Here is a 26439-nt window from a genome sequence, read left to right as displayed (position 1 = left end):
TCCAAGCAACACAACTCTTAACACACGGCTCAAAACAGGCTCAGTGCAGCCAAACACTATACACAACCCTCACTGAGATAACACACACTGTCACTCAGAACACACCGAGAGGAAACACACTACACACAACCCTCACTGAGATAACACACACTGTCACTCAGAACACACTGAAGAGTAAAAACACTAGCATCAAACACCAATACAGAAAATACAAACTTTTCATCTTTACAGTTTGAACAATTTCAGTGACTTCATACAAAGTAATATTTTCTTCAAATACATGATTTATTTACATTTTTAGAACATAACAATTCTTTAAGGTAAATGAAAATTAGCAGTTTACTTCAATAGTCTGTAGTAATTTACGGAATTACAGTAATGAGAAAAAAAAGGTAGAAACTAAAAGTACATACTGTAATTCGAACAAATAATTGAGGGGCTAATCCTGCCTCTCTCTAGCATCAGGCCACAGGTTTTCATCAACATCACATCTAATGTTCTCTCTTGCCATGAGAACCTTCTGGAGTGCCTTATCCATCCCTGGCAGTCCTCTGGACTCGTGTCCTCACATCCGGCACGCATCCGCCCTCTCCCTGCCACCCTTCTCCCTCCACCAACCCGTCTTCCTTGTTCCATTTCCAAAATTAGTCTTTCTGAGCTCTACCTATATATGAAGAGTTCAGATGCAAAAGCCTCTAAGTGCCATCTGAAATTTTCTTCTAGAATGATCATTTTTATCAAGCTTGTCTATTTACAGTAAGTTCAGTAATTTCACTTAAATGGCAATGAAAATTACCTATTTATTGTCATTTACTGTAAGTGAAATGACTGAACTTAAATATACAAGCTTGCGTGTGTGTTCACTAACAAGTCTAAAACAAGACTTTTTTTGCACTCAGCAGTGTTTGAAAGGCACAAGGCTGAAATCTATTCTGTTTTGAATGTGTGGTTCACAGTTTTGACAGCAGTGTGTTAGCATTTGAACAAAGTGCTGTAAATCCAGTGTTGTGGTTAAAGTCATGGGATAAGTGTGTAGAGTTTTGAAAACTGTGTTCAAGCAATGAAAAGCGAACTAGAGTTTGGTCCACATGAACTGCTGCTGTGCAGACTGTAGTTAGAGTTTTGCACATGTGACTCCAGTTGTGCCCACTGTCGTTTAGCAATCGAAAAAAACTGTATTATTATAAATGTTGAAAACAACTGTGATGCTTAATATCCTGTGAAAACCGTGATACATTTTCTTTCATGATTCTTTGATGAATAAAGTTTAAAACAACAGCATTTATTTTAAATAGAAAGCTTTTGTAACAATGTCAAAGTTTTTATTGTCACTTTTGATCAATTGAATGCATCCTTGCTGAATACAAATATGAATAAAAATATAACTGACTGCAAACTTTTGAACGGTAGTGTATCTGTATGAGTATTTCCAAATATACCAATAAGCAAATGATCGCATCTTCCAGGAAGTCCTCAGGAAAGGGAAATAAACTGCATATCTGGCCCACCCCAATCAACTTTATTACTGTTCTCAGACTTTCTCTGGTGATTTTTTTCATTAATTTGCACCTGTGCCTTTTTAGGCTGAGAATGAGAATCAAGCAGTGAACAATTTATAGCTGCTCGCACCTGTGCCTTGAGATGTCTCAATCGCCAACTGGCCACTGTGACCCTGGAGGGTAAAGAGGTAAGGGTCATGACCTCTGGGGTGCATGGATGTAGATAGTACTGATATAGAATGAATGAATATATCCCTAGTTGTCACAAATGCATCAATGAGCCAAAGTTTCTACATTATGTCTCAAAGCCTGTTTAGACCTCGCAGAGGCCAAAACTAGATATTTTTTGACAGACATAGGCCTACGTATACGGACGCCGATCCATCCGTCCGTCCGTCCGTCCGTCTATTGGTTTGTCTGTCTGTCTGTCTATCTATCTTCATTATTTTCTCATGGTGGTTTGGATTGATAATTTTAAATGCCAAAAGAAATACTCTAATGTCTGCAAGAACATGTGTTTTTTGGTTTAGGTTTGCTACCTATTTAAAAGTTTTGCTCCCTCAGGTCTAGTAAGTTTGTGGGATGGAGTGGAGGTGGCATATTTTTCTGAAGCTCCTCCCCCTTTCCCACGATCGTTTAGCAGCCCTCTGTCCCTAGGAGAGGATCCCTTAAAGAGGCACAGCTGAACTCTAACCCTATTACCCTCTGTTTCCTGCAAGGGCTTTAGTTTACAAACACAGGGGGATGGAGGGGGTGTAGAAGACACTTCCACAATTCAGACTCGTTTCCGTTCCTAGTCTTTCTCACACATTACACAGCAAAAAGACCACCTCAAAAATAATAAAGATGAGGCTAAACAAATGGTACTTTATCTTCTCAGATAAAAAATAAATAAATTATAACATGCAACACATGCAGCTTTGTCCAGTGTACAGAGCATGAAGGGAACCTCTGCGTGAAGGTTACATTACAAATGAATACTTCCAAGAAAAAACACAGAAACAGCATTCTTATAGATGAGAAGAGCAGAACTGTCACTCCTGGAAAAACAAAATGTTGAGCTTTAGCATGAGAAGATAGCATGATAGCATGAGCATTTACAATGCAGTGTTTTTAACAGCACTTCATGTGCACTTCTTAGTAGCCTACTAAAGTAAGTGCACTCTCTTCACACAGCACAACAGCAGTGTCTTTGATATAAAATGCATAAAAACTCAACCATCAATCAACAAGCCTTTTTCATAAAATTTTCCCCAAATGTTTCCATATGAATCACATCATACAAATTCATTTGAAATCACCACCTCGTAAAATAATTGTTTTCTCATGAGATCAGGTTGGCAATTCAGACAAAATCCTATATTTATGCAGTAACTCTACATTGAAGAACATCCAAGATCTAAAAACTAAATAATTCGACCTACCATAGTTACTTCCCTCATGCAAAGCAGTTTTGCTTTATCAATTCTGTCACCATCTATTTAGAAGAGGCCAGATTTGTAATAACATGTTATTTAATTGTTTTTTTAATTAACATCCTGACAGGGATTGAACAGACATGCCAAGACATTGTTCCCCAAGTGTATCACCATAGATGAAATACAGTGTGATGTAAATAAGAACTTGTGTCCAAATGAAAAGACTAAGTTGGGCATTTCCATACCTCTGCCAAATATTGACAGATGGATGTTGTTGCCTCTACAAAACTGTGAATATTTTTATTAGTATTGAGAAAAGACAACCAATTGTAAATGAAAATAAAAAGTTTAGAGTAGGCACACTAAAAAAAACAAAAACAATTCTGTAAAATGATTTTGCATGTTGCAGGTGTCATTGCACTTTCAAAGTGAGATGTCCAGTAAACACTAAAACGCAGAAACAAATCTGGCAACATTTCATTACGTTGGTTAGGTAAACAGCAGTAAAAGTTTAATGTCCTATTGAGTTAATAAAAAATAAAAAAAAGTGCAATGCTGAACCATGTTAGCAACCAAGCAAGTTTACTACATGAGAAAATCCATATGGAGCCAATTATGTGTGGCAAATTTTAAACTATATTAGGTTAAAAATCATGCGCTGTGGTAAAATGTTTTGAGGTCATAACATATTTTCCAAGGAACCATGTGATAGTCATTATTCACCTTTTTTTAAATCTTCCCTTCTAATCGTTTTCTATATATAGCCTTTGTATCTTCTTGCTCTTTGATTTAATAGGAACATTCAAGTAGTGGAAGTCAGTTTCCTGCATGTTCAGAAGTTACAGCAGAGTGAGTCTTATATGGGTTTCTTTTAACAGAACAGCTCTAATGCTGCTGATTCCAGTATTAGTAGGAATAATCATGATGCAATGGCTTCACAGTAAAGTCAACAAAATTAGAACTAATCCAAATATCTCAGCACAACATAACACTTTCATAACTTGATTAACCACTACATACAAACCCTGAGACTACAAGGGCAGCTATGCATGACCAAAAAAATAAATAAATAAAAATTACGGTAAACCTACATCCTCACACCTAGAACACTCTTTACAAGATAACTTTCAGAGGCAGAATTTATCCATTTAGTCCAGCTCTGTTACTGGACGGATAGGCACTCAGTACACATGTATGCACCCGTTTATCTTAACTATTAATCACCAAATTACACCAACTTTTACCTCAAATTACAGCCCTAATCCTCATTTGCAGATTGGCAAATGCAGCACTTCCACCTAGTGGACAAGTAGAAATAATTTGAGACACTCTGTAAGACTACATGGAGGAATACTCGGTTACACATTAACTATAAAGAAACAGATACAACAGGAGTAATGCTTAAACACCTTTATTGTGCCCAGTCAAAAATTCAAACTTCACCCTTTTAAGCAAACTTGGCAGACAACGAGGTAGAATGACAAAGGAGCTTGGGAAATAGCTCTGCATGGAATGCACATGGTGAGAAGGACATTCTTAGTTCTGAATGTAATGTTATTAATTCAGACTTTCAGCAGGAGATGATTAAAGTGACATTTGCATTTAGTCTGCTAAGGCTCTTGGTACATTCAAGGGAAGTCTATGCTTTTAAATACAAGCAGCCATATGGGCTCACACCCACAACACCTGCTGATGTACAATATAAGTGATTAAAAACCTACCCCTTTACAAAGTGCAAATTAAAAAGTGCAATAAAACTACGTGCAGTCGATGGCCATTCTCATTTATGGATTAATATATTAAGTTGGTTTGAAATCTGATCGAGAGCAGTAAAAGCAATGCCTAGTGGAGGCACGCACTGAAATTGATCTGAATTGGCAATTAGATCTGCAGGGTTATGCCACAAACCTCTTGTACTACCAAACAGAACACTGATAAGGCAAAAAATACTCCAAAAACATGGAGGGGAAAAAAAAACAAAAAAAGCGCAAAATTAAAAAGCCGCCGGGTAGATTGCTATTCAACCTTTTCCATGCCATACCTTAAAACTGTTTCATGTAAAAATTTATGAAAACTAAAACTGTGAAAAATGTCATGATGAAAATCTGGCTTTTGTAGTTGAATCTCAAAAACGTAAAAAATATTGGCAAAAAAGTGCCAGAAAAAAGCAGCTAGTGTGGAAGGGGAAAAACCAATTAAAGGCACTGTATGGCTTCCATCTGTTAAACAATGAGACTTCGAATGATTTTTACCAACACAAAATAGCAACCTATATAAAGGGGGGAGAAAAAAAAAGAAAAAAAAATCCTTCCAACCATGGCCTGAATCAACTTGGTCAAAAACTCTGGGTCTTCCCATCCACGGGCCCCAGCTAACCCATCTCACTGTGTACAGTGCCAAAGTGAACAAGCCAAACTAAAAAAGAAAGTGCAACAGTGAACTTTCTACAGTGTTTCCCCATGCCCCAACTCCTGGGAGGGCCTTTTGAATTGGGGCCGACTCTGGAGCAGTGCCCCGAGGGGAGCAGGCGCAATGGACATCCAGGCTGAGGCATCGTGCAGCCATGCGCGCTTCAGTTGATGTCCCGCTTCTTCTGGTTTCGCATCAGAGGACGGTGGTTACTGAGGATGTCCATGGAGTGCTGCCTATGCCAGCAGGAGCGACAGTAGTACTTGAAGCAGGTCTGGAGGAATAGGGAAATGGACCATCATTATACAGAGACGTGCAATTTAGGATGCTAAAATGGAAGAGGAAAACAAAACAAAAAAAACAATCACCTTGTCCCTGCAAAAGAATGGCCCAGGCTCACGACTGCATAATTGACAGATAGCATCCTCCAGGTATGGGTCAATCTGAACCTAAAAGGAAAAACCATACATATGAAGAAAATAAGCATTGAGGAAATTGTAATATTGAGTAGCATACTAATTATCTAAAAATTAAAAACATACATGCACTGCAAGGGAGATATTGACAAATGTGACTATGAAGTGGCAATTGATCTGAAATTAATCATTTCTGTCTGGCAAAGTCACAACAGCAAACGTACATTTCTGAATGTGTAGATTCCATGAGCAGCGCTAGTTTAAGTGGTCAGTTAAGCAGTAAAACTACAGACTCCGTTACAGGTCAGTCCATTTGAAAGGAGGGTGTGAAACGAACTATCATAGTGTAAAATACTGGATTTGCCATCTACCAATAATTTAAATCCACAGAAGACCAAATAAACTAAGAGGATATATAGATCAAGATATAGATACATGACCTGAATATTCGTTCGGTGGGTATTCGATTTTGGGATTCGAATATTTGTTTTCCTTTTTTGCACACCTGACATCCCCCTCAAAACAGTTCTCATTCACTCTTGAAAATTGTTTACACAATCTGGTGAAATACAATACTTTTTTTTTTTTTTTTAATTGTCTTATATACTGTAGCTTAGCCATTTTTAATAGGATGGACAGTTGAAGGAACCCAACCTCGTTTTATAATAAATATATTTGCTTAGCCTACTAAATTGTTCCCTGCAACTGGAGTATTCTGTCTAGAGCACAACTGGGTTAACAGCTTGTATTTTGGGTTAAGCTGCGTTGCTTTGACATTGTGGAAAATAGAATAGAAACAAAATGTATTAGCCTTTTTTCCCATTATTATAGGGCTGTGCTGGTAAACTTGACAACCGAGATACACTTGTATATGTGAATGCCGTTTAACATTAATATGACATGAGTGAAGCTCAAACCTGTGTTTACAAAATAAACAACAAGTTAGCAATTAAATGTTACATCGCAGCCATGGAAACATTTGGATTCATGACGAGATTTGTGCGCGAGTCCACAAATTTAAGCTAACGCGCTTTGTATTTTGCAATATGGTCTCCCAATTATCAGCAGATTTAACACTATTCCATTAGTTATTCCAATGGACATGGAATCTCTGGTTTCTTTTCACAAATCTTCACTCACGTCTCACCCATTTTCACAGGGGATTATAAACGTTTCTTCCTTTTAATAAGGCCTATTATATTTGCATTCTTTACTGTGGTAAAGTAGAAAAACGCTTCAGACCAGCCCTAATATATACAGTAGTCAACCTTTTAAGTTGATCAAAAGTACAAAGATGTCCTAAGACAAAAACAGGTATTGTTCAAAATTCATGTGCAACTTTGAAAGGTTTTGATCCACTTCCAATGATCTTTCTACAAACCATTTAACCAACGTTACCTCAGTATTAGTAGCATATACAGTGCCGCATGCAAAAAGGCATCAAGATAGTACTCCACTACTAACACAATAAAATAAGGCTTTAAAAGTGTTACTCTACCTTCTTTGTAAATTTGGGTGTCTTGATCTCCACAAATGCAGCACTCACAGCTTTCAGATAACTGCGTTGGTTGTTAAAGGTTACACGTCCAGATCCTTGGAAAAGGAGAAAAAAAAAAAAAAACAACGTCAACATGTCAAACCACAGCATTATACTAAAATTAGTTACATTGGAGGGAGAAAGAAAACAAACATTTGGTAAGAAATTCTCACCAATGGGGTACTTGTGCTTGTCTGTGTCAATGCCTGCATACACTACTCCACCGAACAGATCATTCATGATGCTGGCCAAGGCCTCAGCATTGAGCATGCCATGCAGAGCTCCTACAAACACAGTGTTCCTAGGGTCCAGCCTCTGAGAGGGGCAACTCACATAGTTACTGTCCGAAATCACCCAAGGGATCACCTGTGCCTGAAGAGCCAAGAAATGACAGGTCAGCATTTCTCTCAAACATCAAGAAAACCACAAGATATTTTACCATTTACATGCAGGGTTTGGGCCATTTAAAAGTAAAACAATTCTGGAAGCAGGTCAACAAGCATTGTTCACCCACACAGGAACTTTTTGGAACAATGGTTCAGTTTAAAAATCCCCAACATACACTACCAAGGCCATCTGCACATGTTAGCAAGTGTGATAAGCTTACATCTTTGCAGCGCATCCTTCTGCTGGACATTTTGAAATAATACTCGCTGTAGCCCTCAGGATGGAGCAAGTCCTCAGTGCAGTCCTGAAGCAGGGCACGCACAGACTTGTCCGATTCAAACACCAAGTACACATAACCTGAAAAAGGGACAAGTGTCACATGCAAGTCTCACTAGGCCAAAAGGTTACTGCCTTACAGCTACCTGCATTATTGTAGGTCGTACAAACTACAACTAACCTGCGTATGAACATTTTCTAAAGTGTAAAGACATCCTAAACTCCCAGAACAGTTAGCACCACATGTGTATGAAAGGTTGTTATAGCCACCAAGTAGTTGAGTGCCACACCACCCTGCCACAGTGCTGTAATAAAATAAGTTTCCTACCCTTTTAGCATTACCTTTGGGCATATTACCTTTCGGAGGGCAGCGAGGGTGCTTGCCATCCTTACCTGGCCACTCAACACTCAGAGGGCCATAGCATTTAAAAGTGTTTATCAAACCAGCTGGGGACAAAAGAGAAAAGCTATTAGTCTAGAAAATAAATACATAGGAATGCCATATTTACAGTACCACTCAAAGTTTAGAATCAGCAGTCTGAAATTTAAAATATCTTCTCTAATTTCTGTGATAAATTTTCCCTTCAGAAATCATTCCAGTATGCCGATTTGGTGCTCAAAAAAACATGTTGAAAACCGTTGTGCTGCTTAATATTTTTGTGGAAAGAATTATCTACCTTCAGTGATGTCCCAGGGAACTCCTCCCAAAAAGACCTTGCAGGAATAAATGGGATTTTGGTAGTGTCTGGGGGGCAGCTGTCCACTCCATGTGAAGGTAGCTTCATTGATGGCTGTGGAGCACAATATCACAAGTTGAGCACAACAAGCAATACACCAGGTTTAAACAAATGTTCAAGGGGAGTATTGAGGGTGGTTCAGAGGTTTTCGATGGGAGGGTGAAGGGGTAGGGGATAGCCTATAAGATCATGCACTACAGTAGTATGCAACAGGCCATACAAGCCGCCTGTCTGTGAAGCCAGGCCTCTCTTTCAATGCTGAAAGGGCTCTCAGGGGTCTTCATCAGGTCCCAATTGGGCCAGATGGAGGCACCAGGCCAGCGGTGGGACAGGCCACCGCCTGAGCTGGCACTAGGTGGTGGGGTGAGAGGTGAGCTGCTGAGGTCCAGACGAGAGCCGAGCGCTAGCTTGAGAGGATCCCTTTGCATACTGGACATAAGGAAGGGCATAGACGGAGAGATCCTCAAAGATGACTGCAAAAAGCAGAAGAGAGAATTTAGGTGTGTACATGTTAATACCATAAAGAGTTACACCTTTAAAACTAGCCATTTCACCCTACACTTTGGATCACAAGGGGAGTCAAATGTATTGGTGCTTTTGACAATTCCCATTTTTAAAGCAGCTTTACAGAAAGTTATGCTGTCAAGTTATGACAAAATAAATAATGCTTTAAATTCAATTTGAATAATTTCTCTCCCATCCCATGAAAATGACATCCTTTGGAGTTCGGACTACATGGCAGGTCTTGATAAAGTCACACTGATGAGAGTTTTAACTTGTTTTCTTAATTTTAGCAGTCATTTAAGTGATGTTACTAAATTTAAATACCATTCATTTAACATCTCGGTATAGAAACTAGACTAATTTTAGACAATTACAAAATTGCATAGCCCAACCTTACGGTGTTTGAAAATTACACATTATGGGAAAGACTTTGTTCATATCGTTTAAACCAGGAGCTGCAAGAAAGTCACTTCATAATGTGCAAATCCCCATGAGCAAGACAGATGCTAATGCTACCAAGGAACAGAAAACTAATTTGTGGTGGTAGAAGAGAGAGAGAGAAAAAAAACCTTACCAGCAGGTCTGAGAGATGATCAGAACCAGAGCTGAAGCCACTGGTCTCAGAGTCCACAGGGCTAATGGAGTGAGAGTCCAGGAAAGATTGAGAGCTTAAGCGTGCCATGCCGGGAAATTTCTCTAGGAAGTCTGTGGCACCAATAGATGGCTCGGAGTAGCTTGGGAGCTTGTTTGAGAGCTGGCTGGGAGTTCCCAAAATCCCTTGCACTGAACAAAATCAGAATTATGACAAAGCATAAAAAATATATATAATTTTATTACATAAAATTTTATTTTATATAAAAATCATAACAGAATAGTTGTATTTATTCCCTAAACCCCCTAGAACAAACGAGCACAATAACAAACTGAAAAAGAACAGCTCTCATTTCAGCACACTATTGAGAATTACCAATGCATGAGGCAGGCCGAGAATGTGTGGCAATAGTCAACAAAAGGCTCTGACTCACTCCACAGGCCTAGCGAGAACGGTTCAAACCCACTCTAGTCAGGCCACTGATACCAATAAAGACAGTCTCACTTCAATTCACACATGTAGTTCTGTTTAATAATCCCACTTCTGACACTAGATTGAGCGGATTCATTTAAATGAATAAAATAAAAACCAAAATTGATGCTGCTTGAATAAGTCAATGTTGTAAACAGAATGTGACTTTAAAACCAATTTCTAAACTACTCCAGAAAGAAACTCAGTTTAACAATATTATATACACTGAAAAACAAGCAAATATTAAGACTCACTATAAAAGAATTGCATAAATTATAAAATGGCGTTACTTCAACTGTTTATGTAATGTTGTGACAATTTTATCATCAGGTTGTGGCAATGTTATCCTAAGATTGCTTTAAAGGGATTCATTTCACTCACGTGACGCTGTGTTGGTCTGTACTGAGTGATCAGTGTCATGGCTGCTCCACGGTCTCTCCCAGTCAGACAGGCTGAGGGACTGTAGGCCCAGACCCCAGTTATTGACGTCAGGCAAACCCCTGGATGAGTCCTGGCCACCGCTGGGAAAAAGCATCCTGCTCCGGACCGCAGACAGGTCCGAGTCGGGACGATCTGTTAGCAGAGTCCAGAAATAAAATGCACACAGTTTGGTGACTCTGCATCAGCAGTGGGAATAAAAGGCATGCACATTCGAGAAAGCATTGGCTCCCTAGACTCTGGTAAATCACAGATCGCCTCCCTCCGCCTGGCTAAACTGCACAGGAGCAGCTGTCTCTGCAGAGATGACCCACCCTGCATGTGACCCAGGCGCTGCTGCCCTCACAGCCCCTTGCTAATGACATCAGTCCCTGGCCTCCTCTGATGCCACACTACCGTGCATTCCTGACAAATTCTCCTGCAAAGAGGCAGCTCCTCCTCCCACCTCTGGCTCCCGTTCGAGGTGGCAGGGAGAGGGAGCATGAGTTCGCCGCTAGCTGCAGGCTAAGAGATAAACTCCAGTGAATCGCAGGACTGTTGCTAAGTAGCTGAAGAATGAGCAATCTGGGCTGCTCATGCAGAACTGGACAGCCTCCAACTGCTTGCTTCAGCCCTGATTCAGCATCCTCCGTCTCGCCTGCATGACATTACATGACCGTTGCTGTAATGATTCCCTGAGCACATGAAGCTCGAATGCAGGGCCAAAGCCAAAAGTGCAAACAGCACTGCAGCAGATGCATTTGAATGTGGGGAGCGAAAAAAAACAAAAAAACAATACTGTGACAAAAAGGACACAAATCTGTATTGTTATTGGGTCTGCACATATATTAAGGAATGGCGTATGTGCTACTCTACTTCTCACACACACAAAAAAAAAAGGTGACAAAAACAGCAAACATTACAATTTACCATTAAAAGGGTCTCGCTTGCATTTGGCAGTAGGAGTCGTGCACACCCCGCTCAGATCCAGTGAGTTGCCTAGCATGGTGTTCATTCTGCAGAATGTGTCTGCATTGCTGCATGTGGACAGGGCTGGAATGTCAGAATCCAGGCAGTTAAGAAGTCTGGGATTTTCTCTCTGTCAGAACAGAACAGATACAAGAGTCACTAATGTTAAGACATGAGGTGCATCCCAATTTGCATACTATTCAAAGACATTTTGTAGTACAAATTTGAGTGGTGCGTTTCCCGGACGGATGATGCACTTATTTAACAGAAAAAAAAGAAAAGTAATGTGAGGAAGGTTAGACATTTCAAATTTGGTCACTCAAATGTCACAGCTTTACTTGCGTAGCCAAAAAGGAAGGGCTATCATAATCCAACGTTGACTGACAAAATATTTTAAACCTTACACACTAAATGGTTGAGCACATAGACAATAGATAAATGCATAGCAAATAGTACATAATTGGGACACAACTATAGGTCTGATTCCTTCCCTGCCTCTTTTCCTTACCATTTCACATTCAGCTAGGAAAACATTAAAGGTCATAATATTTGAAGTTGGACTATAATTAACTTCCAATTTTCCCTAGTGTGATGGAGCATAATATACACATTTAATTTGTAGTACAATGGGTGTCACAGCTATATATGCTGTAGAATTAACAAAACAAAGCAGCCAATGATTGATTAGATTGGACAGCCCTCTGTGTAACTGAGCCCTCTAACTATAAACATGATGACAGACTGAGGCTATCATACATAGCTAGCATTTTTGCATGCTCAACAAGACCATAATGGAGCACTAATTACTTTCACAAAACCTAAACTTCATAAAAGTGACAAACGCGGGGCAAACAAGCACCAACAAAACACTTAACACAATCCCATAGACTTATTAAAAACTTGACGCAAGACTCAAAAACGAATTGGCAGACTTTCTCTTGCTGAACTACTCACCAGAGAAAACGCCATTGTATCAATCAAAATTATCGAAAACAACACCCAGTTTAAGTCCCCTAAACTCTACTTAAACCTTTCGAATGAAATTTTGGCCTAATTTACCACACCTGTGTCCAGGTCAAACACTCCGGGATCCAGTTCTTCTCTGGCGTTAACCAATCACAGATTGCAGGTTGATTTTTATTAATGAGGGGGCGGGCACTTGGGACGGCGTCATTTTTAACAGGCTAATTTACTGTTTCAAAACGTTCGTGTCCTTTAAATGTCCAGATTTAGTTATAAAATGTGATTTATTACATTGAGTTTAAATTTGTCTAATTAATTAAATAATATACTTGGACGTGGCGTCTGACGTGTAGCCTAGATTAATATATTCAGATTTAAATCTGCACAGTGCGAGTGTGGCATTAAGTTGTAGTAGCCAGCCTATATGAAATACGTAACGTGTGAATAGCTTTTATTGGCAGAAATCAGGACCACGGAGAGCACCATTTATAAATTAGGTCTTCATTGATAAAATTATACATTCTGGAATCAAGACTTTGATAATACAATAAATACAAAAGTGTTTAACAGGCACATTGCTTGAGTGTTCAATATCAGCTTGCTGGGCGTGCAGCCTATTTTTAAAAAACAATTACAAAGACTACGGAGTCATTTCCTCCAGAGGGCAGCACTGATCTTATATTCTGTTTGTCTTCTGCTTAGTTCAACCTTAAAATTAAATGTTCCATAGGAACCTGATTTCACAGACAAGGCTTAGATTAAGCCAGGAGTAGGCCTTAGTTCAATTGGGACATTTAAATAGCTTTTTATAAATGTCCCTTATAAGAATTACTGGTGTGAATCTTAAAACGAAACGATAGCACTGGCAGATATATTAGTGCAAGTTACTTTCAGTTAAGACAGCTCAAACATGCCTTAAAGTCTGGGACTAGAACAAACTGTCTGTGAAACCGGCCAATTTTATTTTAAACCTGCTTGACTATTTCTTCCATAAAACAAAGGAGGATGTTAGGTAAAATGGTAGTCTCAAACACCATTCATTTTTACTGCATGCAAAAGACAGCAAATGTGAGAAGCTCTCAGTCCTTGACATTCTGCCATGCCTCAACATCCGCTTTTGTGCTTCATGGAAGATTTACTATTCATTCATTCAGTATACCAGCCTTCATCATTATGACCTTCATGCAGATTTAAAAACAAGTGTGAATAAATGACATTTTTAGGTGAACTCATTAACTGTCCCCACTAATTCTGGATGCATGTTATTGATGAGGTTTAATGCAAGTGTGAATAAATGACATTTTTAGGTGAACTCATTAACTGTCCCCACTAATTCTGGATGCATGTTATTGATGAGGTTTAATGCAAGTACAATATGTATCCGTGCAAGTTACTGAAACTGAACAAACCCATAGAGCAGTTCAGCATTAAAAGTGAAAGGTAAATAAAGTGCGCAAGCCATTTTAATGCATTCCCATTTTAATACCATCATACAGTAGTATTTTTACAAACCTTTTTTTTTTACAAATACACTTCTAATGTCTGAATTAACCATTACTATACCCACATTAAAATCATGCACCATTGTAGCATATCTTTATATTCAGAGTATTAACTTGAAACAGCATTTTCATGTTAGCAGCCAAATTTGCTGTCCATATAATGTTAGTTTGTGCCACACTGACACAGTCAAACCAAAGAAAAATTACAACTTAATCTCTGAAACTGCTATAAATGGACATTGATACAAAAACAAACATCAAAACATACAAAGAAAGAGTTACCAATAACTTATACAGATTACATTTCAATTGCACAAACTTTTCTCCCCAGATACACACTAGATTGAGTTAGTCTCATATTTTGAAATGCTATCATTCCCTCTGTGATGTGTTACAGTGGAAACTAGCAGGGGAAATCATCTGTCGGACTGGACATCACCCATCAAAATTAGTTTGCCAAGGTTTTGTACATAACATAAGCAACTTCAATGACCAAGCTATCAAACAAACAAGGTTACACCGGTCATGAAAGCAACAGACATACTAGAATGACGCAGAGAGCTACACTTCATGCCAAAACTAACATGCTTTGTGTCTGCAATGTCAGTTGATTGTCTCATTTTACTTCGACCCAGAGCAAATCTCTAATGAACATGAAAAAGAGCATTATCTTAAATTCTTCAATACAAAATAAAGGGGGAAAAATGTTCAAGGAACTGATCCATTAAGAACTACTAAGGTCTATTGTACCATCTAATATGCCTCTTTTTGTGCTGTTGGCAATATGACTTCAATATAAGCTCAATGAGCAATGTGAGCTCAAATTTCATGTTTTCATGGCCTAATTCCACAGTTAATACAGCCAAAAATCACAAGTTCAAATGAACTGGACTGATTTTAAACAGGAGCTGAAAGGCGCCATTTGCAGAGAAAAACCTAAAAAGAAAAGACAAAAAAACGCAGTTACCAAGATCATCATTATTTTATTTATATACATTTATATTTACATATAAATAGAGAGTATATTTTATATAAATGTAATTTTATGTATAAATAAAAAACATGCACAACATTATTATATAATCACTTTGCATGGGAGAGGTTATACTTACTATATTTTTTAGCAGAATTGTCTTGATTTCCATCCAGGCTGGGATGAGTCTGATGTGGAGGGATACCAGCGCATCTAAAGAAAAAGAAAAAGAAAAAAAGTATTGTACCAATAATTAGAGATTAACATTAAACCAAACAGTCTTGTGACTGTGCAAAAAAAAAAAATTATATTATAGATTATATAAAAAAAAAAATATATATATATATATATATATATATATATATATATATATATATATATATATATATATATATATATGCGCTCCTGACACTTTACAGTTTCATCCAACAGTTGTGACTACTATATTCACCTGATAAATCTATCCTTGGACTAATCTAAAGGCCTCATTAAAAACATTTTTAGGAAAGCATGTGACCGAATCTTCTCAATTCATTAGCATGAGACCCAAGCAGTCACAGTCGACACATTGTAACACTACGTTTGTGCCAGGACCATAAACCTTATACAATTTGCCTTTCTTGCCATTTAGATTAGTCTTTATTAATCTGGAATAGGTACAAATTTTAGTATTGAGCAAAGTCAAAGTTACAGACTATTAATTGTGCTAACATTCAGTGGATTTTAAGCTCCATACAACATTATCAGATGAACTGTAGTAAATTGAGCAAAGCATACAACACCAGTATTTGTAATTTAAAAATAAATATACATAAATAAAATAAGACTAAACCCCTAATGTGGCTTAAAGCTGACTGATCCACTTCAACTTATGGTCTAAAAAAATAATTAGGCCTATATATTTAGAAGGCTGCCAAATGGGTGGACGCATAAGCATTGTTTATCTGACTTCCATGGTTCAGATTCTTTAAATAATGGAAGGAAAAAGGCAAGAAAAAGATAAGATGACCTCACCTGAGCATGAAGTGCGGCTGCTGCGGCGGCGGCTGCTGCTGGGTAGGTGAAAGCCGTGTGGGGCAGGCCGGGGCTGAGCTCCTGGGTATAGAGAGGGTAAGGAGACCAGGCCTCTGGAGACGCTGGGATCAACGTTGCCCCTGTCAAGTCATCTGAGGAGGTATAGCAAACCATCACTTCAGACTCAGTCCAGCTCAGCATGTTAGACGAAAATCACTACAGATAGTGTTTGACAAATTGATGAGTCCGAGGCCCTAACATTCCAACAGACTTTAAAATGTGCAAACAGCAGAGGCAGGAACTGAATATTGGTACCTGTGTGATCTCTGGTAATTTCTGTGATTTGGCTTGGAACAGAAGAGAGGTTGAATGAGACGTGAAGTGCTAATGCTTATCTTGTTTAAGAGAAATTGGAGAACCTTTTGCTAATGATACATGCATGTGGAGGTGGATTAGTTTCTTCTTGTGTTTTCCTAAGATCTACTCTAGATGCGTAGCTACAGAGTGTGTGCCTGTTTGTCTCTGCAGTGTGTGAACTACCACGTGGGCCGTAGTAAACTTACATGGGTCCCGTGCTATGAAGTGCGCTCCTAGAGCTGGGTGGATATTTGTGGGATTCGGAGTGCCCATCAGCTTACTCTTTGCCATCTTCGTGTTGGCCTTAGCAAACTCTAACCGGAGGGTCTGCGGGTTTTCAGGGTCAAATCGAACCCCCTGGAGACACAAGGTGGGGAGGGGATAGAGTAATGGGGATGGGTTGTGCCTGCCAGACCCTGGTAAAAATGTGCAGTGTGTCTGAAGCTGGTGCCCACATGCAGGTGAACGATTCTACAAGTGACTGAACAGCAAAGCTAGTGGTTACCTAAACAGGTGGACTACACACTAAAGCCAAGAGGAAAACATGATGCTCAATACTTTGAGTTCTTGTAATAGTAGTAGTAATAATAATAATAAAGTTAATTTAATGTTTTATGAGATAAACAAGGGGAGGTAAGCAATGGCCATTTGTGCTAGAAATTGCAAGTATAAAAGGTACGTTCTTGATGTATAGGCTATACAATACCATCCACACCAAATCAAATATGAACCTAGCGGAGCTTCAACCAACAGATTTTCAATAATTCAAGCCATTGCTTACAGATGGCTGGTTTCTTACATTTAATGCATTTTTTGCCGCTTCAGCGCCGGAACGGCTATCAAAGGTTACAAACCCAACAGGCTGGAAAAGAGAAAGAACAATCAAGGGGGAAAAAGAACAACGTCACTTATCAAACACACAAAAGATATTACATTTTATAATGTAAAAATATATTTTAAAGAGATAATTTGGGTATGTTATCCTTATAATAAATAAAAAAAGAGCCATGACTGCAACACAAGTGCAAACATGCATGTTTTTAATATACTGCAAACCTGCTCAGCTGTAATATCCAACAATGTCTCACCTGCTTTGATGTTAACTTGATAAGTGAACCCTCATAACCCTAAAAAGGAAAAGAAATCCAATTAGCAGCAATGTAGTCACATGCTTGAAAAGGAAGAAATTCCTGCTGCACTCCCCTTAAGAGGCCAACACTGTCAGATAGAGACATTTACAGAGGATGCACTTTACTGCACTGCTAACCTGAGCGACTGGAGCTGAAGATCTCCAAGCGTTAGAATTGGGATACGGTTTAGCAGCAATTTATAAACTTGATCATTCCATTCTAGTTCATTTGTTTCAGTGAGAATCTTAAATTCAAAATTTCCCTTTTTTTATTTATTTCTTTGACATGGGTATGAGCATAAAATATATTTTAATTAAGAGCTAAAACCTAAGGGAGGTAAAAGTGTTTTGGCTAAACATTTAAAATATATTTACCTTAAATGGTCGAAATAGCAGATAGAGCTCACGAGGTTTGATATCGGTTGGCAGACCACTGACAAATAGAGTCCGCACCTGTAAAACAAGAAATAAATTAAATGCCTAATTTAAATGTGAAATAACTAATAATAAAAAAGCTTATGGTTTGTAACCAGCTGAACACAAATACAAAACAGACAGGAATTGTGTTGTGGCATAATGAAAATACTCCTATGAAACAATTCAGTAAAAGCTTGGCAGTTTGACATTCAAACCACAGCAATTTACAGTACAAGACAAATGAGTTTTGTATGACCATATTCACATAAATGGCTATAGAAATAAACAAGTGTGCATCCATTGGCTTTGACTTGGTAGGAGGTTCAAAGACACAATGGAGACAGTGGAATCACAATGGACAACGTCGCACAGCGTGACAGCACTTCCTTCCTTTGACCCACAGCAACAACCCCGACAGCGCAACAGTATTCCTCTGCCCTCAACCACAGCTCAATAACCCATACACTTTAAAATGCTATGCTTCACCTGACACATTTAGATTCTAATGATCATGTCAAAACTAAAATTGTATCATAAATGTGAATATTTCATTCACATACATTATTTTTATATTTTATATAAAAAAAATTCACATTTATTTGTATAGCACTTTTCACAATACATATTGTTTCAAAGCAGCGTTACAGAATTCAGCAAAGCAGCTTTACAGGTCTACATTAGAGTGATCTATCAGAGGTGACTGTGATTTACATACATTTCTAAAGTGCATAACTTGGACAGTTAACTAATAATGTTGTATGTGTATATATATACATATACACACATTTCTCCTTTTCTTTTAAGTTAAATTTATGATGGGACACTTTTTGCCTTTGAGATGACTTGGCTGCTAGTGGAACCACAACACTATTTTTTTTACAAGTATTTTATATGAACCAATTTATGCAGGGGATCCACAATCCAAAGGAGTATTTATGAAGCTGTGCGTTATGATTAGGCTTTGTCTTTTTCTGCCACTCAGATGGCATTCATGAATGGATCAAAACGGCCTGCATAAGATCAGCGTTGTTTATTTAAATTTGCATAAAAAGAAAAGTCAATAGTAACAGCCTACTTCAGTTAGCTATGCGTTTGCAAACTGTGCGCAAATTTAAGAGAACAATTTATGAAGAAACCGCGAAATCATTACGTCGTACTGCATTATAACCACTAAAAAATATTATAGCATTCAGTGACGCTGAAGCCAATTTCAAACAATTCAGTGATTTGTGCCCGTGTACAGACAAAAATAAACCACTAGATTGACAAGCTTGCAGACAAGGAATTGAACTGCACGTATTAATCATTAAGAACTTTGCCAAAAAGGAAAAATATATAATTAAAAACTTTGAAGCAATCCTTACATGTGTGAAGGAAACGACATTAACACGCGCTCTATTAAAAAAACAAAAACTATCAAGGAAAATGTGAGTGGTCATTAATTTACCAGAATATTTTATTTTCATTTTGAACAGAACTTCAAACCACCGTCATTTAATTATCTTGAGTGATTGTTTCCTTACTTAAGCCTCACAGCAAAAAACTTCGCGGAGAGACGCTGAGGCTCCCGTAAACACCTCAAAAAGTTTGAAACACATTTACCTCGACATAAAATAAGATTTACTCTTCACAACACTCCAATCACGCCGAACTCACGCCGAACTCTCACCTCCTCTTCAATAGAGACGTTGTTGTTTGGCTCGGAGTCAGACTTGATACTCATTTTTGTGCGTAAACTTGAGATACCCAGAAGGACTGGCAGAAGTTTCGTGTTTTTTTTCTCCCTCGTCCTAAAGTGCGACTGGCTCCTGATGGCGATGCGTGCGGGATTCAGCAGAACTTGTGCGGGAACACCGAGGTCGTGTCAAAAGTGGCAGGTGAACTGAAGACGCGAAGGTGACCTGGTGAAAAGAAGTGAAGTGCGTGGTGGGGTGGGGGAAGAGAAAAAAAGAAATGCCGGTGCCACCTCACATTTACCTCGTTTTAAACGTTAAATTTCAAAGAACGCAGAGCTCATGGGTAAAACCTGTTCCATAGTTGACCTGCTCGCCAATTAGGTCATCAAGTGAGATGGGCAGGCTCGAGAGCGGCGTTGCAGCTGGTGGATAAGCCAACCCCTCCATTAGTGAATCATCGCCTTCATGGGAAAGTACGGACCAATTGGAACCGCTCCTTGTATTATTGGAGACATCTCATATCAACTGCATCAGGAGGAGGGAGGAGAGTAAATAAATAAAAGAGAGAAATTGCATATTAATTCGTTCACCCAAGAGATATTAAAAACTTTGTAAAACTAACTTTCTAGTTTCTTTATGGGGGGCAGTTGTGAAAGGGTCAGGGTGTAACCTATGTATCCTCTATTTGTTTGTTGAAAAACTGAGCTATTCTAAAAATAACCCTGACATTTGAGTGCACTTAATTATGGAAACATCTGTTTAAAAGGAAAGCTGCTTGACTTTTCCCTTTAAACACTGAGACACAGTGAACCGTTTATTAGAAATGGGCCTGTACTGTAAAGCTCGTAAATTTTGTTAAGGCTGTTTGCACCTTAAACTGGTCTTGTGTCCCGTTTCCTGACATTGTGTAGTCACACAATCAAAGTACAGGAGCTTGGTGAAGCCGGCGGGGTGCGGTGAGAGTTGAAAACATGTATTTTCCCCCCCTTCTGATTGACCTAGTGTTTTGTACAATCTGTCTAAATATAGACAAATTCTTTCTTGCCAGGCCTCTCTAATTCCATTGTACATAAGGGAACTATGAACTATTTATAAATCCTACAGATGTTTATACACAGACTTGCAGTTTGTTTGAGGGCCTGTCTTATAGTTACTGCTTAATTCAGTTAAAAGCTCCAAACTGGATGTGTTCAAAGCTTTAATGTACTAATAAATAGTTTGGAGTTCTTATGAGAAACATTTACCAACAACATCAAATGAAAGGTTGACCACCCTGATGTCAGCTTTTCCATTAACACTCATTCTAATAGTAACCTATGCCTCTTGTCTTGTTCTCAGGGGTTTAAAAATAAGTCAAACCGAGCACAGAGGTACACAGAGCCAAAGATGATTATACAGTAGACAGACTGATAGACATATCAGTGCCAGGCTCTTAAAGAATGACAAGTGTACAGATTGGCTGAGTGCAGACATGCCACAGTCAGAAGGGTGCTGGCCTTCATCGAACACATTGCACTGCAAAGTGACATTCAAAGCAATAGTTTTCCTTCAAGTGTTTTATTTGTGATAATACAGACAGATATAGTTAATCCCGACGAATTCCCGGCAAATTGTTCATCGACATCCCGTTTCGTGTCATCTGCTTGTTAGTGGTGAAGTCCCCAACACAAAGCCTGTACAGTGGGGCCAGAATGCTGTGATGAGGCCTTCATGTTTTATTGGAGAAGAGCAGGTCCATTGTCCCAAAAGCCACCTCAATCCACACTCCTCCTCCTCACGCCTCACTGGCCCCGTCCCATCGCATCAGCGTCACAGAGCTCCACAGCACTTAGCTTGTGTTCCCTGTGTCCTCTGTGCCTCACTGCGTATCCACCATTTACTCCAGCTCTCCTTCTTTCAGCTCAGAAGAGACTTCCAAGTCTGATTGAGGGAGAAAGAAAAACTTCTTTTGGAAAGGCTTTTTCACTTGTGCATAACAGATTAGTTTATTGAGAGTTTTTCTTTTAGCTTTTGATTCATGTTGTGTGTGATTGCAGACTGAGCGATGCATCAACAATAGGCCACAAATACTTGCCTTTTTTTTATTTATTTTTATTTAGTCAGCAGGACTGCATCAATGTAAGAGGATTTCTTCATGACAGACTGATCTGCACTCAGTACTACTCTAGTCTTCACTCCCACACTGATATTGGTCATCGTGTTTCCTCATTGAACATCAGCTTTTTGATGCTCAACTGGGATTCAAACAGTTCTCCGTCTCAGGACACCTTCCTACTCAGTCATTTTAAGGCTTATGACACACAAACACCTAGAACACAAAGTCACCACAGTTCATCGCCTCATGGTCAGGGACATTTTTGCCACTATAAAAACAAACCAATGGCATAGAATCTCTGGAATAATTGTTGATGCAGAACTGAATAAAACAAACACAAACATAATTATGGTAAGTGCTGCTTGCATCAATACAGTCCTTTCCTGTTTACTTCTTGTTGGCCTCTTTTGCTTCTTAAAGCAACGAGACCTTGTGACCGAAGGATATTAGTATGCCCTTTAGCTTTCTCTTGCATCTGTATTCTCTTGAACTGCCAAAACAGAGCTGACAAAAACTCTTGTGTTAATCTGTCATTTCCTCTATCTGTCTTTTCTTATAAAAATAGCAAACAACTCTATGAAAATACCCACAAATGATAACTAATGTTTTTGTTAGTTACAAGCCATCCGAATATATTTAAAATAGAAAGTTTTTGCTTTTGTTCACATTTTGGCTAAAGTTTTACTATATCTTCTGGATTCGAAGGCTATTTATTTTATGTCCTCCCTCATATTTTCATGAATCCCATGTTTCCTGTTTAAATTTGGAAAATGCACATGAAAGGTTATGCTGTTAAAACAAAGGGCAACACATTCCCAGAGAGACAAATTCAGATCTGATACCCCAGAGTTTTGACGCTGTCTTACATAAACATTCCATGCATTTAGAAAATACAAGGTCTATGTTGTCCGTCATGGCTGTTTGTTAAAAAAGGAACGTCTCTTGTGTATAATGTAAAAACCAAGACTTTAAATAGTAAATACACTGGAAACTGGATGGGAACATCAAAATTTGGCCCTGTTCCTTGTGCCTAGACTGGCTGCCAAACAGGACAAATTACAACAAACTCCCAATGAGTACTCGATCTCAAATAATTGGGCTTAGCTCATACTGAGAGAAACAAATGTGAACTACTGTGTGTTCAGACAAATCAAGACAGAATGGACACTAATAAAATGAATTATTACATTTATTATTCATTAAAGAAATGAAGGAAAGTTTAAGTCTACAAGACAAAACCCACAAAAACAAAACTCTGACCAGAGAATATTTCTGTTATTTTAATGTTTTAAGTTATGTTTTAGGTAATACGTATGACCTCATTGGGTGGTATTTCCTTATGGTGAATTTAACACGGATGAAAACGAGGCTGTAATGAGTAGACTAACAAAGTCTTTTCAAATGGTATACTGTATAAAGGTAGGCCTATAGATCATGTAATTTTCAAAATGGAGCTTTTGTCTACTGAAAGTTTCTTTAAAAAAAAAAGATGTTTCATCAGCTGAACAATTGGCATGATGTTAAACTACAGTACAATCCATTGAACACTATTTACTAATATCATTCACAGCCTCGGTTTCATGGTGCTACAAGATCTATACCATGAGTACACAAACTAAATTTGTTGTTTCAATAAAGTATTGAAACTTCATTTTAGGGGACGGACATCATCAGCAAGGCTTTTAAAAAAAAGATTTAACATCAAGCTAAAACAGCTTTTGAGACTCAATTTTCTGGTGGCGCAAGCAGAACTTCATAAACCTCTCGCACAGCGCAGACTGCAACTACAGAAACACAGAAAAACCAGTCAAGAGGAACTGATCTCATCAAATATTAAACAGAAGTCGGGGGAGTGATTCAGTGATGCATGGGACTGTTAAGGGCTGGATAAGGGGCGTGCATGATGGAGCTTAAGTGGGCCAGCACCTATGCATATGTTTAGATTTACCTTCTCAAGAGGTACAGCAGCAAAGGTAAAGCTTTTTAAAATGAAAATCGTCACAAATGTTTTGGCCATTATCATTTGGTATTAAAAAATATAAAAATGTTGTGAGAAAGACTAACTTTCATGGTTTAATATTGTATATGCCACTGTGTTTAAAATGTCACCCCATATTCTCTTGAAGTGGTTCAGATATCACACCCACATCAATCTATCTCATTTCAAGCAATATATTTAAGTACACAGCAAAGGCAATCACTTGGAATCACTAGAAAAGGCAATACAATCAAGACTTAAATACAGAAAGGAACTGGGGCACTACGCACCTGTCCATCACATCTACTAAAGTCTGTCTCAGCCTCTAAGAAAGATGAATATTTCATAATGACCCTCCCTCTTGTATGAGCCTGTCAGCTCCTGTTCTTTCCACAACTGCACAACACTCTCTCTGGACTTAAGAGGACGGTACGGTTTGCATTATTCAGACGCTCCATGCTGTGCACTTTCTGTCCCTTTAAAAAAAACTGGGCCATATGGAATGATAAATAAAGCAGCCTAAATGTAACCATACAAGTACAAGACCAGAAATGTGCATATAGCTCCATTGCCTATACAGCTCTGAAACTATGTGCTTGCACAAAACTCTGTGTTGACTCAGCCGCAGAGAGGAAAACTGCAAGTGGTAAAAGTTTTTCAAAAACAACCTCTCTCACCCTTTGTTGTTTACATAATATGGGACACAGTTATGCCCGGAGAAGTGGACACAGTCTGTGTGGAGTGGTAGGATCAAGAATGAAGAACAAAGGCCTATTGACATCGAACGGTTGACAGGCCGCCAGGAGGACAGCTGCTTGCTCAGGTCAAACAGTATTAATCAATGTGTTAATAATAATGACAACAAGAATAATAGTTTATTAAGGGCCAAGTATCAAAGAAGCGTAGGCACCCATTGTATCCGTTAGTCTTCTTCTTCTTCTTCCACTCTTGGCAGCCAATAGAACAGTAGAATAGTTGATCAGTATTGTAAAAAGTTGTGAAATTTTGCAGGACAGTCTGACCATTAACCATAGCAATTCTGGAGTCTCTAACTCAATCCCTCTAGCGCCACCAACTGTCCAAATTCTATCTTACATTTGTGCTAATAACTTTGAACCATAAGGGCTAGAAACAAAATTAGTTTTTCCTCTGATTCCTTGGCTCAAGGTCATTTAGAATTTCCCCTAAAAAAACTATTATTTTTTAAAAACTTAAAAAACTTAGCTAAAATTAAATCAGATCATCTTCAGACCATGCCGACACAAAAACGTAACTGTGAAGCAAATTCGACGAAGAGCACGTAAAAATGGATGTGAGGCTATATCTCCGTAATGCTTTAGCATTTTCAGACCAAACTTGGTATGTGTTATGACAACCACGACCTGAGGATACCTGCACAGTTTCAGCACAGTTCCACCTTATGGTCAGGAGATATGAAAAATGGCTATTGTTGACATCTGAATTGTTTGGCCAAAAATGTTCCCATATCAGCTATTTTAGGCATCGGCCATTTTGAAAATTGTTGTAAACTGTTATATTTTACGAACGCATTGGCGTATTATTACTCCAAAAGTTTTGGGGCTGTGCCACTTTGTGGTCAAGAGTTTTTTAGAAATTAGAATTTTACTTATTGAAAGGAAACTGGTCAGAGTTAGTTCACCCAAATAGAAAATTATTTCATTATTACTCACCCCCATGTTGTTCCAAACCCGGAAGACTTTCTTTCATCTTTGGAACACAAATGAAGATATTTTGTATGTAATCTGAGAGCTTTCTGTCCCATAGACAGCTCCGCAACTACCACTTTGACGATCATCAAACTAATCCAAATGAATTGAGCGGTTTTATTCCAAAATTTTCTGAAGAGGCTCAATCACTTTATATGATGAACAGATTGAATTTAGGTATTTATTCACTTATAAACATTGATCAGCTCATTGATCATTGATCCGATCAGAAGCTCAACCGAACCTCATTGGTTCTTGTGTTCAAACATGCTGCATAACACGAGAATGAACCTCATTGGTTCTCGCACGTCAAGCAAACATGCTTGAGCTTCACAACTGATGTGAGTTGATGATTGTTTACCTGTAAATAAAAGCCTACATTTAAATTCATACATAATTCAGACCTTAACTGCTCAATTCATATGGATTAGTTTTATGATCTCTTTATTCATTTTTTGAAGTGTGAAAGTGGTAGTTGCGTAGCTGTCAACGGATGGACAGAAAGATTTCACCAAAAAGATTTTCATTTGTGTCCCGAAGATGAACAAAAGTCTTACAGGTTTGGAATGACATGAGGGTGAGTAATTAATGACAGAATTTACATTTTTGGATAGATTCCTTGGGTCATGCAAATTGATGCTTCCTCGTTTCCTCGCTCCTCCGTCCTCCAGCCCGTGACCCGGAAACCGATCGAATTCAGCCATCTTGAAGGACATCTCAATTCTCTAATTGTACCACGAGGGGTGAGGAACGAGGAGTGTGGAAGCTTCCAAAGGAGTTATGAGCGAGGATGCACAGGTGTATATGTGCAGAAGTTTTTCATGTCGAGAAACCTGGCGCATGTATAAATTATCCTCCACCCTTCACATCTGTCACAACCATTTTAATTTATGCTTTACCTCTGCAGTTTAAATAAACCATATATCACACATATATCAACAGGGCATCTTGATTTATCTTTATTATTTATTAATTT

At 38.5% G+C, this 26439-nt stretch overlaps 2 protein-coding genes across 5 annotated transcripts; both read right to left on the bottom strand.

Annotated features, from left to right (window-relative positions):
- Positions 1-4322: 4322 nt before the first annotated feature.
- Positions 4323-12690, bottom strand: cpeb1b (cytoplasmic polyadenylation element binding protein 1b). 3 transcript variants are annotated; one of them, XM_082161889.1, is made up of 12 exons: positions 12587-12690; positions 11594-11762; positions 10628-10819; positions 9758-9966; positions 8900-9152; positions 8620-8733; positions 8300-8389; positions 7887-8023; positions 7453-7651; positions 7241-7335; positions 5695-5775; positions 4323-5600 (listed from the first exon to the last, which is right to left on the bottom strand). In XM_082161889.1, exons 1-12 carry the CDS (start codon positions 12599-12601, stop codon positions 5490-5492), a joined length of 1665 nt encoding a protein of 554 aa, XP_082018015.1. In that variant the 5' UTR covers positions 12602-12690; the 3' UTR covers positions 4323-5489. The 3 variants fall into 3 exon arrangements, with proteins under 3 accessions (XP_082018015.1, XP_082018014.1, XP_082018016.1); XM_082161888.1 differs by having other exon boundaries at positions 8285-8389; positions 12587-12689; XM_082161890.1 differs by lacking the exons at positions 11594-11762; positions 12587-12690 and adding an exon at positions 10999-11379 and having other exon boundaries at positions 8285-8389.
- Positions 12691-14056: 1366 nt separating this feature from the next.
- rbpms2b (RNA binding protein, mRNA processing factor 2b) lies at positions 14057-20125 on the bottom strand. 2 transcript variants are annotated; one of them, XM_082161920.1, is made up of 9 exons: positions 19965-20123; positions 19657-19888; positions 17946-18023; positions 17530-17568; positions 17241-17303; positions 16648-16798; positions 16085-16236; positions 15210-15283; positions 14057-15033 (listed from the first exon to the last, which is right to left on the bottom strand). In XM_082161920.1, exons 2-8 carry the CDS (start codon positions 19708-19710, stop codon positions 15218-15220), a joined length of 603 nt encoding a protein of 200 aa, XP_082018046.1. In that variant the 5' UTR covers positions 19711-19888; positions 19965-20123; the 3' UTR covers positions 14057-15033; positions 15210-15217. The 2 variants fall into 2 exon arrangements, with proteins under 2 accessions (XP_082018046.1, XP_082018045.1); XM_082161919.1 differs by having other exon boundaries at positions 19657-20125.
- Positions 20126-26439: the final 6314 nt, after the last annotated feature.

This window comes from Leuciscus leuciscus (assembly GCF_965113295.1).
Source record: "Leuciscus leuciscus genome assembly, chromosome: 2".
Taxonomy (NCBI): Eukaryota; Metazoa; Chordata; class Actinopteri; order Cypriniformes; family Leuciscidae; genus Leuciscus; species Leuciscus leuciscus.
The sequence above is the reverse complement of the archived record's forward strand: the minus strand, read 5'-3'. Positions and strand labels throughout refer to the sequence as shown.